At 41.3% G+C, this 18,186-nt stretch overlaps 1 protein-coding gene across 3 annotated transcripts in view; it reads right to left on the reverse strand.

Moving 5' to 3' along the window:
- NRG1 (neuregulin 1) overlaps nucleotides 1–18,186 on the reverse strand; it is a 1,105,519-nt gene that overhangs the window by 205,283 nt on the left and 882,050 nt on the right. Inside the window, exon 1 of one of the 3 annotated variants that reach the window (XM_049631636.1) lies at nucleotides 17,967–18,163. The exons of the other annotated variants lie outside the window; for them this stretch is intronic. Within the exon in view, the coding sequence (XP_049487593.1) occupies nucleotides 17,967–18,063 (97 nt within the window). The 5' untranslated portion in view covers nucleotides 18,064–18,163. Of the gene's footprint in view, nucleotides 1–17,966; nucleotides 18,164–18,186 lie in introns of those variants that run through there. 3 annotated transcript variants of the gene reach the window in all.

Consider the following 18,186-nt stretch of genomic DNA (forward strand, 5'->3'; position numbering starts at 1 on the left):
AGTTAACAGTGGCAAAAAACCAAAACTAAATTTGAAACAACATAAGCCCCAGAAAAAAATTAGAGAATTTTATAATATTTTAAAACAAGTATGTCAAGAATTCCTCAAAGGCTGTGTCTACTTTGCACCTCTTTCTTTTTTAACTGCTTCACACACTTCAGGTTCTCAGTACTGGTTAAATCCTGTACTGTATCCTATGCTTTTAAGGCACCAGTGCATTATGAGTATCTGAGACATCACATTCATAGCCAATACCCAGTTTCTATTCAGAATTCATATAAAAAGCTTCTGTATTAGCAACTTATAAATATATCCATTTATCATGTTCTATACTTTCACTAAATAATCCCATACCTAAACAAATCTTGGTGTTTGCAAGACAAATTAACCACATTCCTAGTTTAGCTATCAAAAATTTTATAGAAGATGAACTGTTGGCTACAAAAAAAAATTGTTACCTGCCTAGATTTTACAAAGCTATTATTTTTTCAAGTACCTTAGGATTTTTGAAAAGATATTTGCTACTAAAGCCCCTGAGTAAAAACGTACCAGGAAAGTATTGCACGGTGTTTTGCAGGACAGCCTTGTGGAGACCACCGACCTAATAAAATACAGACTTTGAATCATAGTTTTCTTTTAGATCTAATTTTTTACACCTAATCTAAATCTACCGTCTTAATCGTTAGACAAGGATCTAAAGCCCAGACATTTTATTTATATAGTTTTAAGTTTACTTATTTATTTTGAAAGAGACAGAGATAGCGCCAAGTGGGGGAGGGGCAGAGAGAGGGAGAGAGGGGGAGAGGGGGAGAGGGGGAGAGAGAGAGAGAGAGAGAGAGAGAGAGAGAGAGAGAGAGAGAATCCCACAAGCCATGAGATCATGACCTGGGCTGAAACATAACAGTAGGACGCTCAACCAACTGAGCCACCCAGGCACCCAAGCACAGCCATTTTCAATGATGGCCCAAACCATGTGAATTTAGTACTCCTTCCTCTTAACTGTGTGCCTGAACAGTGCTCTTTCCACACCAGCACAGTGGTGCGCCTTCTTCCCTCCTCCTCGCAGGAGATGGCTGCTTATTATACAGTTTTATAGGCTCAAACACACACACAATGAAGCCAGGCTTTCCCCTCCAGCCCTCCTAGCTCTGGCCCGAGGGTACTTCCTGGTTATAACTCGGAAGAGCTTTTCAACCCGAGACTGGCTGGGAATCAGCACATGTCTGTCCTCCCAGCTCCCTGGACGGGTTCCAAATGAACTTTTCAGTCTCCTTCGAGCCACTATTTAAGTCCCTTATTAATGTGCGAATATGAATCAGCAAACTATGAGTTTCTACCACCCTCAAAGGATCTGCATTTTCCTCAAGGCAAAGCTCCTCCCTGCTACAACCTGTAGGGTGTCATTTTTCTGTAAAGGTCTGGTTTGATGACAGTTCCCAGGAACTTTTAGGACATTCCATGTTAGTCCTGTACAAAAAACACCATGTGTTAAATCTTTGGGATCTTCCTTTCTTTTAGGGTGTTACCCTAATCCTACAAATAAAGGGACTAAAACTAATCCTATAAGAGTGAAACAATAACAACTACATCTCTCATTCTTCCTACTTCCCTCCTCCACTCCAAAAAAGTTAAATAAGGGGCACCTGGGTGGCTCAGTCGGTTAAGCATCCAATGTGGGTTCAGGTCATGATCTCACAGTTCATGAGTTGGAGCCCCACATGGGGCTCTGTGCTGACAGCTCAGAGCCTGGAGCCTGCTTCAGATTCTGTGTCTCCCTCTCTCTCTGCCCCTCTCCTGTTCATGCTCTGTTTGTCTCTCTCTCTCTCTCTCTCTCAAAAATAAAGCTTAAAAAAAAAAGAAACAGAAAAGTCTTTAAAAAACAAATAGGGGTGCCTGGGTGGTTCAGTCGGTTAAGCATCTGACTTCAGCTCAGGTCATGATCTCATGGTTCGTGGGTTCGAGTCCCATGTCGGGCTCTGTGCTGACAGCTCAGAAGAGCCTGCTTCCGATTCTGTGTCTCCCTCTCTCTCCGCCCCTCCCTTGCTCATGCTCTGTCTCTATCTCTCTCTCTCAAAAATAAATAAACTTAAAAAAAAATAAGTAAAAATAAAAAAGTTAAATAAATATAAATAAACCTCCTCATGCAAACTGAACTGCCACTCTGGAAATTTAATAATGGACTAAGAGACCTTTGACCCCTAGGTCTCTGGGTCAAAGATAATTCAGGTTGTTAGTGATAAAATGTCACAGTGCTTAGTGGTCAGTGGCTCACAGATGCAAGTGAGTGACTTGGTCTCAGAGCAGCTGCGAAGACACAGGTGTTCACAATTCTCTTCTGCACGTTCATCATTTCTACAAAGATGTCCAGAAGGCCCACACAGATCATTCTTGTTAGAACCTCTTGCATTAAGGCGTCAGTGCCAGGAAAGTTTCAGAGCACTGAGACAGATAACACACACACACACACACACACACACACACACACACACACACACACACCCATTACCCTCCTCTCCCATATTACTCTACTGTTCATCTTGTCAGTCAATATTTATTGAACCCCCTTGGGTACAAGTTACCGTAACAAGGAACAAATAGATATAAAGGTTTGGCTTATTTAAATTTACTGCAACCCTCAAAATAATTAAAATCATACCACTGATGTACTCCAAACGGCTATCTGATGCCACAAAAAGATCTCTTTCTCATCCAGAAGCGTAATCACACCCAAAACACTATAAAAGTACCGTTGAATTCACATACAAGGCCAATTCTAGACTTAAAAGTAAGGCATTACAGTGATGAAAATCCCTACCCTCATCTGGATGCCTGGGTTCTAATGCCAGGAGTGAGTCTCCTGTTGGCCTTTGGTGTTTTCCTCATCTAAAAAGACATGAGTCAAGCAGATGATCTCTAAAATAACCTCTTCAGTTCTAACATTCAATGATTCTTCCCAGGACTAATATAGTTGTATTTAAGATTTGACTGTTGGGGCGCCTGGGTGGCTCAGTCGGTTGAGCGTCCGACTTCGGCTCAGGTCATGATCTCACGGTCTGTGAGTTTGAGCCCCGCGTTGGGCTCTGTGCTAACAGCTCAGAGCCTGGAGCCTGCTTCGGATTCTGTGTCTCCCTCTCTCTCTTCCCCTCCCCTGCTCATCCTCTGTCTCTCTCTGTCTCAAAAATAAATAAAAACATTAAAAAAAGTTTTTTAATAAAAAAAATTAAAAAAAAAGATTTGACTGTTTAGGCAGTACTAATATTGTTGAAGGTTGTTTTCATTACTTCCCCAGAATAATGGTTATTTATTTATATAGCAAACGCTAACATAGCAAGCAATAGGTTCCAGGCAATAGTCTCAGTATTTACAAACAGTAACTCCTTAAACCGCATCAGCTAACTTAATTTCCTCACTGCCTGTATGTACTTAAGAGAAAAAGGTAACAAAAACATTTTAGGTTAGCAAGAACTGTAGACTGAATAAACCTCTAATTTCTATTCACTAGTCTGAATAATTTAAGCACTGACTATTCCTTACTGAGAGCCTTAAAATAGATTGTGCAAATTGAACCCAGAAAAATAATGAATGGTCAATTTAGGAATAAATCCATGGAGCGCTGGTACCGTTGATTTGTACTCATACTTTCTTCCTGACTGATAGTAACATAATAACTAAACTGCTACCCATAAACTCCACAACTCATTGTTTTAAGCAAATTAGCAATACTGCCTCATTCAATCAATCATTGTTTAAATTAAGAGCAACAACTATGCTTCTAGCACTGTGCTGGCCCCCGGTGATGTGCTAATACATGAGGCAGATGTGACCTTATGGGGTTTAAGGTCTAAAGATGTAAAATGCTAAGATGTGCATCTATGACCACTCAATTAAAAACCTCCTGGGTGAAAGCAGTGGTTTATTTTCTAAAAATTAAAATATATTAATGACACGGGGCACCTGGGTGACTCAGTCAGTTAAGTGTCTGACTCTTGACCTCGGCTCATGTCATGACCTTGTAGTTTCGCGGGTGTGAGCCCTGCGTCGGGCTCTGAGCAGACAGTGCGGAGCCTGCTTGGGATTCTTCTTCTCCTCTCTGTCTGCCCCTCCCCTGCTCACACTCTCTGTCTCTCTCAAAATAAATAAATAAACTTAATATATGCATATACATATATGTAATGACAAAATAAAATGCGCCAAGTAGAACCGAGATTGTTTGACCTTTGTCCTGCAAGCAAAAACCAAAACCCAGGATAAACTGAAGTTACGTACAAAAAACTTCTATAATAAAAAAAAATATGGTGATAGAATGTGGAAAGTTCCCTATTTATTTACATACACATGTTGATATCCTTACAGTTTTATCACTCGGCACTTATACTAACTCCTGAAATATTATTTATGGGACTAATAATCATAAAAGCAATCTCATAAAAAGTAACTCTACCTGATCATTGAAAAGATAGTTCTAGTAAATTTCAAGTATAATTACTTCATACCTTTTGAAAGCAAATGAAAAGAAGGTCTGTACCCATAGAAAGCACAGAGCCACATATTTAGGCAATGTGCAAATTTAGTACTTAGAACCTTGGGTATGTATATCCATATGTACATTTCCCATTTCTTATTTCTTTGGGTGACCAGAAATAGAGTGATTTTCTTCCATGAAACCATCATCGCTACTTAAAGATCAGAGGCCTGGGGCACCTGGGTGGCTCAGTCGGTTAAGTATCTGACTTCGGCTCAGGTGATGATCTCACAGTTCATGGGTTTGAGCCCTGCATCGGGCTCTGTGCTGACAGCGCAGAGCCTGGAGCCTATTTCAGATTTTGTGTCTCCCTCTCTCTCTGCCCCTCCCTGGCTCATGCTCTGTCTCTCTCTGTCTCTCAAAAGTCAATAAATGTTAAAAAATTAAAAAAAAAAAAAAGATTACAGGCTTTTACTTACAAACGTACCATGAAACATGACAATTCTAAGGATATCCATTATTCACTTAATTTGTCCAGGGTCTCAACAAAGAACTGCTGTGTTCATAACCCAAAACTAGATTCTTATAAGTTCTGAGCAGGAAATATTCTTTACATTTTATAGTGAGTTGATATACCAATACAAGCAAAACACTGTGAATCTTCCAAAGAGTTATTTTTCTCTGTGAGTTAATGTGAGAATGGTAACACCACTGGGGATGAATAAATTGTTCTCCTGATGCAGTTGTAACTTATCTTGCTCAAGAGCAACAGCGTTATTCAGGAGCTATGCCATCCAGCTGCTGATAAGTTTCACAGAAACAAATCCCAAAAGGGCATCTGTGTTAAGGTCAGCAGTAACTTTGTAAAATCACGTATCTAAAATGACAAAAAGGGCATTCAGATCTTCTGCGGCTGCCTCTCTCGTGGAATCCAATGATGTCAGAGGCATAGGCGCCTAGAAGTTCTCCCAACTGGTATGTCTAGATCATGTCCCTGTAGGACAATCGCTACTACCCTTCTGGCTCCCGGGAGCTTTATTCCCATACTGGTGCACTCAGGGCAAAACTGAGGTTGGCTGTGTCCTGCCTTTTTGTCACAATTTCCAGAGGTAGAATGGAGTAAACCTAACATACAGTGGAGGGAAGCACTGAGACATATCTTTACCTTACAAAGTGTGACTGCAGTCGCCAAAATCGGATGTGAAAAGCTTTCACCAAAGCTTTCACTGAGCTTTTTAAGTTTTGTGAATATTTATTCTCTAATCACTACAATATTGTAAGTGGTGACAGTTTTTTCACCGTGCATGGTCCAATTTAGAAGTTCCCTTGGTAGATGGAGTCCTGCGTAGATTCGATCTGAGAGAAGAATAAATGCATAGAGGTCTTGGGGACTATGCTGCCTATATTGTTAATTCCTGGGGAAAGATAACAAATGGCCTTTGTCTTGCCTGCCTTCCAGAAGTAAACCCCAGTCCTTTTTGATGGGTGTACATAATGTACACAACATTTAAAATTCTCATGGTGCTTTCCAAATATCGAAAATATAAAATAACTATCTCCATTGACATTTTTCCTTTCTTTCAGGTTAAGGGCAACTGAGAACATACAATATAGTCGGCATGTAAAAAATAACAAAAACAAAACACAATCCTTAAGACATACATCTCCCATTTCTATTCAATTTAATATATGGAAAATTATGTATTTCATTTCCCATTCAACTCAGCATTCAAATAATTGGTTTCCTCTTGACAAACCCACCAGCTCATTTCCATAATTCCTGTATATATAACTCTTTCCCAAAATGGATAATGCATGAGCAGTTCCCTCCCACCCCCCACCCCCAGGGAAGACTTCAAATATATAGCAAGGTGACCTCACTAAAACGAATTATAATCACAATCTATTTTCTGTATTTGAACTAATCCTTCTGGGACAGTACACCAGCCTTCAATATTTTTCTCAGAAACAGATGACAATAATTTTCAATATTACTGCTGTTATAACTGTTTATAAAAATCTACCGTTTCTTGGGTTTCACAGCAGGCTCCCTGTTTTTATTTATTTAAAAATAACTTAAAGTGGAGAATATCGGGAATACTATCATTTTAAATAGTGAAATAGTGTGCTTAGCACAAATACTGTCACTCTGTTGGCAGAGAAGAGAGAAAATACCAAAAGAATATAAAAGCAAGTTGTGATACCTACATACAAAATAATGTCTACTCAATAGACAAATGAAAAATTTTGTGAGATAATAAACTTAATATAGCTTACAACACAATGTGCTCCAATTAAATCAATTTATAAATACAATTATCTATTCTTCAGCTCAGGAAAAAAAATAGTAAACGTATACAGAAAATGATTCTCACTCATTTATTCTATAAATTCATATGTAAAGTACTCTACTAGGCACTATGTGCAATACAAGTTACCCTTGACCATGAAGACATAGGAGATAAGGTATGAGAACATTACCTCTAAAGAATTAATTGCTATATACTTTAAAAGAATAAGAGTGTGTGTAATATTTAAAATACAAGCGCACATACCCTATTATTGTACCAATTCACTAAAATATCACCACTAGTGGGGCGGCTGGCTGGCTCAGTCGGTTGGGCGTCCAACGTAAACTCAGGTCACGATCACATGGTTCGTGGGTTCGCACCCCACATCAGGCTCTGTGCTGACAGCTCAGAGCCTGGATCCTGCTTCAGATTCTGTGTCTCCCTCTCTGTCTGCTCCTCCCCCACTCACACTCTGTCTTTCTCTCTCTCTCAAAAATAAATAAAAATTAAAAAAAACCTTTTTAATAAAAAAATTAAAAAATATATCATCACTAGTGTTACTCTGTTCTCCAAAAATGAGTTTGTCTATAGGTCAAAGTTCAAGCTAAACCTCAGGTTAAGAATATCCGCTCATCTTTTTATGAATGTGTTGCACATTTGGCATTTAACTCTCACCAATGGTCCAAAGCTACAGAATCTATGCCAAATAAATACTTGATGTGTACTACCAACAACATGATCATTTACAAGGGACCTCTGTGTATATGACCCCAGGAAAAGATGTAGAGCATGTATTTATAAAGTTGTCTTCTGAGGTCTTAAAATTCAGACATTGATTCGGACATACAGAACAAGAGGATACCATGAGATGAAAAGTACACTAAAAAAAAATGCCTAGATTTTGTTAATATGCAAACCCTATAAAACCCATCATTTAGTCCTGACTCTCTACCGAGCACAACACCCAACACTACTCCTCAGAACGACTGCGTGAATTACATACTATTTTCCACACTGGGGACACACGCAAAGTAAGGCTAAAGAGCTTCGTCCCCGCCGGGGATGCGTGACAGGGAGGCCGTGGCTCCCAGCTGCACAGTCGGAGCACACAACCCTTTCAGCCAGGCTCTGATGGAACTGACCCGGCATCACTCAGCCACGGGAGGAGGGACGCAGCAGTCACTGAGCCAGGCCAACATTCAGGTGTCCCAGAAACTTCCACTTGGTGCTGCTCACGGTCAAATTGTCCTGCTGCTGTGTCCTGAGCCGCACTGTATTAGAATACAGGAATTCTCAGTTGGCCTGCTAATTAGGAAAAAAAAATTTCCTTCTCAGTGGCCACACTCAGAAAAGGGATTTTCACTTTTGAGGCGAACAGCCAGATACTTTTTGGAGAACGCAACATGAGTGCTGGGCCAAGTCAGGATAGTGCGGGTGCAGGGGGAAGGGAGGATCGCTGAAGGGGCAGCAGTGGGGCCACGTCCACGAGGGCGTGGGCCCAGGCGTGTCCCTTTTAGGGGGACTTTGTTTTGTCCCATCCCCTGTGGAATATACGGGTGCAGATCTAAAATGCTGTCCCTACTTTGTACATCCTTCACTCCAGTGTGTTTGGAGAAAAGATACCAGAATTATCAAAATGATGACTTAAAATGTTGACTTGAGCTTCACTTAACCGCTGGCTGCACAGGTACACGTTTTTGTCTGGGCCAACCCTAACTGAGGTTACAAATGGATAGGGCATCGCCTCCATCCAAAAAAGTCTCACTATATCCTCACATATTACGTGAATATACAAAACGAACACAAAACAACCCTTTCATCTAAATATCCATAACCTTTAATATAGTTTAAACTCATAACTGGAAAGAACACTTCCCATGTTTGAGAGGGAAGGGGGGGAAGGGAAGGTACACACACATACACACTTTTTCGTACACTAAGCCATGTTAAACATGATGCCAATGTTCACACTGTAGACACAAAACTACAGCGTGCTGTGTCCAAAATGACTTCCCTTATCCTGGAGCCTCCTTTACATCAACTACTATTAGAGCAAGTTACCAACCCCCTCCTCCTCCCCTAAATGTCCTCCAATACAACAGAAAGTCCAAGGAATAAGATGCAGACAGGGGAGAAGAGGCAAATTCAGGGACAATCAGAAACCTGTGTAAGTCTTGCTAAACTTAAGAACAGAAAGAACATTTGGGGCAGCTGGGTGGCTCAGTCGGTTAAGTGTCCAACTTCGGCTCAGGTGACGATCTCATGGTCCCTGGGTTTGAGCCCCGAACCGGGCTCTGTGCTGACCGCTCAGAGCCTGGAGCCTTCTTTGGATTCTGTGTCTTCCTCTCTCTGCCCCTCCCTCCCTCCCTCCCTCTCCCTCTCTCCCTCTCTCTCTTTCTCTCTCTCCCCCCACCAAAATAAATAAAACATTAAAAATTTTTTTAACTTTAAAAAAGAACAGAAAGAACATCTGATTCACAAAACACATATTTCTAAACACTAAATAGCAGCACATACATTTATCCCCATAAAAGAAAGCTCTCTTTCTCGTGAGCATTTTGTTTTCTTTTAAACATCTATGTCCCTCACTTCTTTCTTCTTTGATTTTTGGATGCATTCCTTATCAGCTCACATGTAAGTGTGATTTCCTATTATTATATATGAATAAAAATTCCAAAATAAATGACATACTACACAGCTAAGAAATAAACTTTCAGTTATAAAATCTTAGGGCATTAAGGGACACGTGGGAAGCTCAGTCAGTTAAGTGTCCGATTTTGGCTCAGATCACGATCTCACAGGTCATGGGTCCAAGGCCTTCATCGGGCTCTGTGGTGATGGTGGGAACTTACTTTTGGGATCATGTCTCTCCCTCTCTCTCTGTCCCTCCCCCACTCATGCTCTCTCCCTCAAAATAAACAAACAACTTAAAAAAAAACCCTCAGGGCATTTATAGAGACATGTTTCTATGCATAATTAATATTAAAACTTTTTTACATAAGGTTGGAATATATTTTTGAAGTATAAAATGTAAATCACAAAATGTGTAGGAATTTCAGCTTTCAATCCTGGAGTCCTTAGATATAAGACCTTCAGTATTTAAAACATTTCACTAGAAGATTGATGTATTCTGAAAAAAAAAAAAAAATCATTCCAAATTGGAATCTAGACATTTCCTTTTAAAGATTGGTTTTAGATTCACTATGGAATAGCTAAAGAGACTGTCATAACCTTAAAAAATGCAATTTGTCTCTGCAATTACGAGATTATATATAACAAACATGACTTACAGTCACAAACGTGAATATACACACTTTTTAAAACCTAGCTCTATCTAAATTTAACTTTATTTATAAAGCAATATAGGCCAATCATAATGAGATGCATTTCCACTTGACAATAAATTTTACAGTTATTAATATACTAGAAAACTTGTGTTGCTGTAACACTGTGTAAGTGGGCAAAGGTATTTTTTTTCCCTATTATCTCATAAAATAAAACCAGGATTACTCATCATTCACTAGTATTTCCTTTTCATATCTCTGTAATCTCTGCAGAAGTATGGTGGGTAAGAGAAAGCAAGATAACAGTTTTCTAAGGTCAAATAAAAATAAAAGTTCTATGTTGTGGTAGAAATACACCACTTTTCTCTCCAAGGGGAAATACTCCTTGCCCTGACACTCTATGCTGAATTTGTTTTATATGGATATCATATGACCTGATCCATTTATTGGAGAAAATGTCACTGGTTCAATGATATCCTATCCTGGGTTCCTTTATATATTACTTTTAACCTCTTTTAATTACCAAAACTTATAAGAATTTTCTCGACGTTGTCCCTACAATATTATTTAAAATAATATGTAAAGCACAAAGCCAAAGTACTCAAGAGACTCCAAATATTAAACCATAGGACATTGACAAGAGTCAGTCATGTATGACCTACAAAATTGACTATTTCATGTGGTTCAACCCAATAAAGCATTCCCTAACTCTCACATCATTGAAACTAAAACTCAACAGCTGCCCAAGGAGCCAGCTGCCGGCCTGATGAAGTTGTGGCATGAAAGATTTGGGACACGGAAGCAGAGCAAAGGCTACTTTCCATCAGTAATACCTTTCTCGTCTAGGAAACACAGCAAACTACACTGCATTTCAAAAAGAGAAGGGGACTCATATAATGGGAGCAACTCATGAATGAAGATGGCTAATGCCAGGTGGAATAAGTCAGGAGCAAATGACAAGGACGAGGTGACAATAGTACAATACTAGCCCATGTCCAATGGATTTAGTCTTTCATACCCATTTTCAAAAATGTGTACCTCTATAAAGTAGGGTTCTTGGGGTGCTTGGGTGGCTCAATTGGTTAAGTGTCTGACTCTTGGTTTCGGCTCACGTCATGATCTCACAGGTTCGTAAGTTTGAGCCCTACATTGGGCTCTGCACTGACAGGTTGGAGTCTGCTTGGGATTTGCGCGCGCGTGCGCTCTCCCTGCCCCTACCCTGCTTGCTCACTCGCTCAAAAAAAAAAAAAAAAAAAAGAGTAGGGTTCTTAAACAATTTAAGCCAGGGGTTGAAGAAACTGTGTGAAGAAATGAAAGCAAACGTGTTAGTAAAAATCCTTTGTTCGATTACATAATGCAACTTTTAAATGTGACTAAATCTCTTCGAAGGCTCTGAACTTATTCAAAAGGAATAGCTCTAAAGGGCAACTAAAAGGTGCTTATGAGATATTAGGTTCTCTGAGGAAAAAGTGCCGGTGAAAATGAATTTCACGGACACCCCCTTGCAAGTGACAACTGCATGGTCATCATCAGGATGATGTATCAGAATGTTCCCATTCAGAATTCTTAGTGAATTCAGGCTATTTGGTCTAGCTGGGAAATGAACTCCAGTTGAGGCAGCTAACTCTGATCAAACCAGGACCCTCCTCTTCCCCATAGACTGCCCAGAACATGCAAGTAACTTAAGAAAAGTTAAAAAGGAGTCATTCTTTGGGGAATAGCAGTGTGATGCTCTTGGAGCACCCTCTGGAGGCCACAGAAAAGTGACACTGGTAACTCGGACAAAGAAGAAAATTCTGGTTATCTCTGGCCTTCCAGATCTGCAGTCCACGGATCTCCCTTGCGTTGGACTCAAAAGTGTACTTGTTCAATCTTAATCAAGATGATCTACAACACATGCATAATTAATTTATTGTTTGAAAATGCAAAAGAAATACAAGACGTAACCACATTCTCACACAATTGGTCTTCATTTTAAAAAAGAAAAAAAAATGTGCTGATTAGTGTATTTTCAGCCTACATTCTGAATTCTTTCAGGAATTTATTGCAGAGGCATCTTTTAATATTTAGAAGAGAGGAATGTGAAAATATAGCATTCTCATTAACAAAGTGTAAGCACACGAGGTTATACAGGGTCCTAACAGTTATCAAACTTCTCAGAGTAGCCAGCCTTAGGTTAGTAAAATGGAGAGCAAATTAAGTTCTGTTTTTTCCCCTAACACCTTGCCTTTTCTAAAGCAACAAACACTGACATCTATTGGCATTTTGGTAGCTCACTTTTTAAAGAATCTATTAAAACTCATACAAGGACACAACCACACAATTAGGATGTGAAGCATCACAGTGGATCCAAAACGTCACTTGTGCCTTTGGGAAATTTCATTTTCTGTACCTTATAGCATATTCAATAGACACTATTGTCTTCTGGTTAAAATAAATCAGTTTTTAAACCAAAACTATCTGATTTATTTTTTTTGCATTTTCTGTTTATGCAGAGGAAAGTCCTAGGATTAACCAAAATATGAGAAGTCCATTTATTTGTCTCTTTAAGCAAACAGAATCACTCACCCGGTTTGTTTTCCTCTGTCCTAATAGAACACGATAAACTATCAGGACTGTGAAAGCCAAATTTAGCTTGTTACTCCGAGAAAGTTAATAAAATACCGATTTGGTATGTGTCATACTCCCAGAACTTTAAACACTACGTACAACCATTCTAGTGGTTCTAGAGGGGAGAGCACTCTTTGTGAAGAAGTATGGATTTCCTATATTCATCATTTATTTATATTTAGTAACACCTGCACTCAATTCTGGGCTCCTTGCTGGCAATATACTATTACACTTGATAAAAAGATAACAAAGAAAATGTTCATACACACTCTTTCCCTTTCAATTGCTGCAATTTGTACCAGTCCCCAAAGAGAAGATTATGCATTCTATATAATAAAGTGAGGTTTGAGAGTCATCTCTTAAGTGTTGCCAGCAAAGGAGTCGTGTTTCAAAATCTTCTCATAGCTTGAAACCTCAACGTCTTTCTGCCAGAGATAAAATTATGTTGCACCTCACTCTATTTTCAATATTTAGACTGAATTCGGGACCGTTTTCATAATACGTATATGCCGCTATGGTGTTTGACATATTTATCCACTTTTCTCTATATATACAGGTAGTAGATACTAATATTTATACTCATTCTAATCTAAAGCCAGTTTGGGATTATTTTTTTTACCATAAAAGGTAAGTTTTGAAAATGATATCGAATACCTTTGTAAAGACCTGGACAATCTGCTTCTTAAGTAATTTTATGAACAGAGTTACCATGTATCGGGCACTTACTACATGTTAGGCGATGTTCAGTATGCCTCCGTGGATTATCTCATTAAGCCTCGTAATAACTTCATGATAATAATAACATTTTCCTATGCAGTTTTTACAAATAAGGAAACTTAGGCATAGAGAGATTAGGTAACTTTCTCATGATATCTGTAAGGAGCAGGAACACTAGGATTTAGACCCAGGCAATCTGGCTAAAGAGCTAAGAACCAGGAACCCTGCTTTTTGCCGACTGGCAGTGAGGCATTTTTGTACTTCCCAAAGGACAAGTGACAAAATACACAAAGCATCTGTTACACTGCCTGGAACATGCTAAGATATTCAATAAATATTAGCTCCCTTATTGATAATATAACGAGTGCCTGGGTGGCTCAGTCGATTGAGCATCCGACTTCAGCTCAGGTCATGATCTCGTGGTTTGTGGGTTCAAGCCCCACGTCAGGCTCTGTGCTCACAGTTCAGAATCTGGAGCCTGCTTCGGATCCTGTGTCTCCCTCTCTCTTTGCCCCTCCCCTGCTGGTGCTCTGTCTCTCTCTGTCTCTCAAAAATAAATAAACGTTAGGGGCGCCTGGGTGGCGCAGTCGGTTAAGCGTCTGACTTCAGCCAGGTCACGATCTCGCGGTCCGTGAGTTCGAGCCCCGCGTCAGGCTCTGGGCTGACGGCTCGGAGCCTGGAGCCTGTTTCCGATTCTGTGTCTCCCTCTCTCTCTGCCCCTCCCCTGTTCATGCTTTGTCTCTCTCTGTCCCAAAAATAAATAAAAAAAAAAAAAATAAAAAAATAAACGTTAAAAACATTCTAATGAATATAAAAGCATCCAGTACAGTGCCTGGCATCTAGTAAGGTATTCCTTATTCTCATACTAGTTCAATATTTTCTGATTATATATATATATATATATTTTCCTCATCAGTATTACTTTCTCATCTTGCAGATATGAGAATAGTATCCCAAGTTTCTCTCTTTCTGCTTCAAAATAATTTTTCAAAATAAATCCTATTTCATCTTATCAATGATATTTAGTGTTCTGAATAATTACATAAGGTAAGTGGCCAGAAGTAACCAGCTTGAAACATCGCTGGACATTCCTCTGGCTCTGTAAACACACGGTGCCCTGTTAGTGACAGCACACTTTATATCCAAGAATGTTTACAAGCACTTCAGTCTGGGGAACCACTTCAAGAAACACATGGGTGATGTCATCGAGGGAGCACACAGACCACTTCTACCCGTTTGGTATACTAAGATTCTCAATTTATCCACCACTTGTACTCACAAATGCCTCCTTCTGCCAAGATTAAGAGGAGTCACAATAGTTCTAGAACTCGGCTTAGCTTGGTCACGGATTTGTTTCAGGTCACTTGAAAGGAAAAAGAGAGAGAGAGAGACAGAGAGAGAGAGAGAGAGGGAGGGAGGGAGAGACAGAAAAGAATCCTTTGTGGTGTTTTATGAAAGAAAAACATATCAGCCAATGGAGATTCATAAGGGAAGCTCAGAGCCAAAGACCAGATAGCAAAACAAAACAAAGCAAAACAAAAACTCTGGGTTTGTAACCGGTGCTTCAACAGGAAGAGTTTGTTGAGTTAAATCAATAAGAAGAGGCTGGAATGGGAGGTCTAGAATCTAGGAGGCCCAGGATGTTACAGGGCCCCTGGTACAACATGGATCTGGGTTACAAAGCCCAGGATTTGCTGAGGTTGCTTATTTTGAGCAAAGAAGAGGAACCAATGACACCAAGGGCTTGGGACCTATTAGAGCCACTATTATGGAATAGATAATTCTGTTGAACATCTGCAGCCCCAATAGTGTGCAATTCAATATTCAGTTAATTGTATAAAAATGTGGATGCTATGAAACATAGCCATGTATGTATCACATATCAGTCACACATGTCATATGAAAGTTAAAGAAGCCCTTTTCCCCTGAAAATTTCCCTCCAACAGATGTGTTTATGCCTCTGCATATAATACAGTACACAGCGGGGCTGAGAGGCCATTATCTCAGCATTACATCTCCCCCGACTGTCGTGAAGTAATGTTATAACAGCCAAAGAGAGGCTGGGCAGTTCATGTGCGTCATGTAGCATGTGCACTTGCAGTGGCCACTTTAAGAAAGGGGCGAAGTGTGGGGCTGACCTACTCTTATGCAGGAGCTATTTAACGGACGGGTGTGGTCCATAGGTCCTCATCTGGGCTGGCTTGTCAAGGGGCAACACTACAGTGATGACACCAGAAGTCGTTCTTTTGGGGACACCTGGAGAACTTGAGTGCAAAGGAAGTTAAGAAAGGCACGTGAGTTTCTCCCACAAACCATTACGGCTATAGGTTATTTATTCCCCCAAGATAAGGAAATGTAACTGGCACTCACCATTGTAAGGAAAACGACAAGGAGAGAAACGCTGATTTCAAAGCAATACTATTAATGCCACGTGCCTTTACAGAGAGCTGGTTTCAAGTTGACCATTCTTTTCAATCGAATGAAGAATCAATATTCTTAAGTGGTTTATGTGATTTATATGACTTTTTACCTCCTCCAAGGTGCCCAGGAGGAGGTAAAAAGTTCCTCCCCAAAGATGACGACTCCCTGATGGAAAAGAGAGATAAACATACTAAAAACTAACCCGAGCCAAGTTCACCTCAATTTTTCAGGAAGATAATAGGGAGAATGTCACTTGGAGATGCCAATCTATCTGGTTTAGAGGGAATCGCAACGTGGACTGGAAAGCAGAATGAGAGCCACCGAGGAAGCTCTGGAACTCTGTGTCAAGGGAGAACCTTCGGTAGTCACAACACAGCTGCTACCTAGTAGATAAGATCCGTAGGACACAGAAATGCCTGCTTGCTCTTAAATCTCCCCCCCACGGAACTACCTGATTATCTGAAACGTCTATGTTATGGCACTGCCACTATAAACCCTTGACAAAATGCAAACCTGTTACCTGAGAGGGATGCCACTTCAAACCAATGCCCTGCTTAATTCATCAGACCACCTACAGAGGGACACAGAAACTTGTGAAGGCAGAGTTCACAGGCAGGACAGGGAAAGACCTAAGGCCCCCACAAATAACTCTACAACTTTACAGTTCTGGCTACATGTAAGGTCTCTTTAATTTACCATGATGACTTTTGAAAGGACAATAGATAAAGTCACGTAGAGGTTGCTAATTCGGCTCCCCATTTCAGACCTTGTCTCCAAAACACAAGGTAAAAGTAAACAAAATTTCAATATACCCTCATGAAGTAATTAAGGTGAATCTGATCAGCAGTATCTTATTATACAAGCATGCACAGGAATGGTCAGTGGCCAAACAATTACTCTTTGTTCAATTTCTGTTTTGCTCAAAACCTGCCGAAGGTCCCTGCCAGTAAGTCAGGTTCTGAAATGCTATCAGTGATGCCAATAAGAAGTCTAAGCAAATCTTGTTTTCTTCCTACAAGGAACAAATATTTCTGCTTATCTTCTCAGCCACAGTATTACCAAGTGCTATTGAATTAATTCTTCAGGAGTGCTGGGGGATGCTTTAAGTGACTTTAAGTGACTTAATGAATCTGGATCAATTAACAATTGGGAATGGACGAGACAGAAAAAAAAAAAAAGACCTTATACGTCTCCCTCTCTTCTCCTTTTTTAAGCATCTTCTTCAGTCACTCATAAGCAAGTATTTATGTGGGATGTTTGCTCTCTTCAAGACAATATATATCTAAAGGATCAGCTCTTCCTTGGGAAGTCTAAGGTGAAACTGTCATTCACATCCGTGTGCTAATGATCAAAAGCAAGATTTGTCTCTAGAAAGCCTCGACTGCCATTTCATCCTATTATATAACCAGCAGGCACCTGGGTTCAAAAATTTAGACAAACTTTTGCTTTTTGGAACCTCTTGGGAGCATAAATTAAGCATATTTATCAAGGAGGTCCTGAAAACCAGAACTGGTAAGCTGGAAGTCTGAGAACTTATTTGGAGCAGACCTGGATCCTGGCACTGGCTAGATTTTTATCTGCTTCGCTGACCTCTAGGAATCCCTCTCAACTGATCTGAGTTCCAGTATCTCAGGGCTGAATCAGGGTGAACGTACGCACACACCGCGACCCTATAGGGCTTCCCCTCGGCCGCGCACCCGCTCCAGCTCCCGGGGCCTCTCTCGCGACCACCCAGCTCTGCCCAACCAGGCGCGCCAAGTGGAGACCCGTTCCCGCTTTTCTCGCTAGAGGGCAGACGGGGCCCGTGCAAAGCCCTCCTAGCGCCGGACGAGCGCGCACCCAGCCTCGGTTCCCGCACTTCGGTCCGGCTCCCGGGCTGGGCTCAGCTGCGGAGCGCTGGGAAAAGGCCGTGCCAGGGAGTGCTGCGCGACCCGGACCCCCGGAGGGTGCGGGCCGCGGCTGCCGCCCCCAACCGTACGCGCGGGGTGCGGACGTCCGGGTGGGGCTGGGCGCCCAGGTGAGGGGCGGCCCCACCGAAGGCGAGAACCGCCCGGTTCCGCGGACGCGCGGGAGCAGCGCCAGGCGCCAGGAGCGCAGGGCGCGGGCAGGCGAGGGAGAGGCGACGCCAGCGGAGGAGGAGGAGGAAGAGGATCGCGGAGCCGGGCCGTGCTGCGCACTCACCTGGGCTCGGGCCGCCCGCTGGGAGCGCGGGCTTCTTGCCGGAGCCTCGGTCCTTCTTGCCCTTCCCCTTGCCTCTGCCTTCTTTGCGCTCGGACATCTCGCCCGAGAAATGCACGCTCTACGCGGACGGCTCCCGGCGAAGGCGACGCGCCCCAAGTTTGGTCCGAAGGCTTGGATCGGGTTCGGGAAAAGTTTGTCCCTCGAGGAGGGAGAGCGCGTG

Source organism: Panthera uncia, chromosome B1 (assembly GCF_023721935.1).
Source record: "Panthera uncia isolate 11264 chromosome B1, Puncia_PCG_1.0, whole genome shotgun sequence".
In the NCBI taxonomy this organism is placed as follows: domain Eukaryota; kingdom Metazoa; phylum Chordata; class Mammalia; order Carnivora; family Felidae; genus Panthera; species Panthera uncia.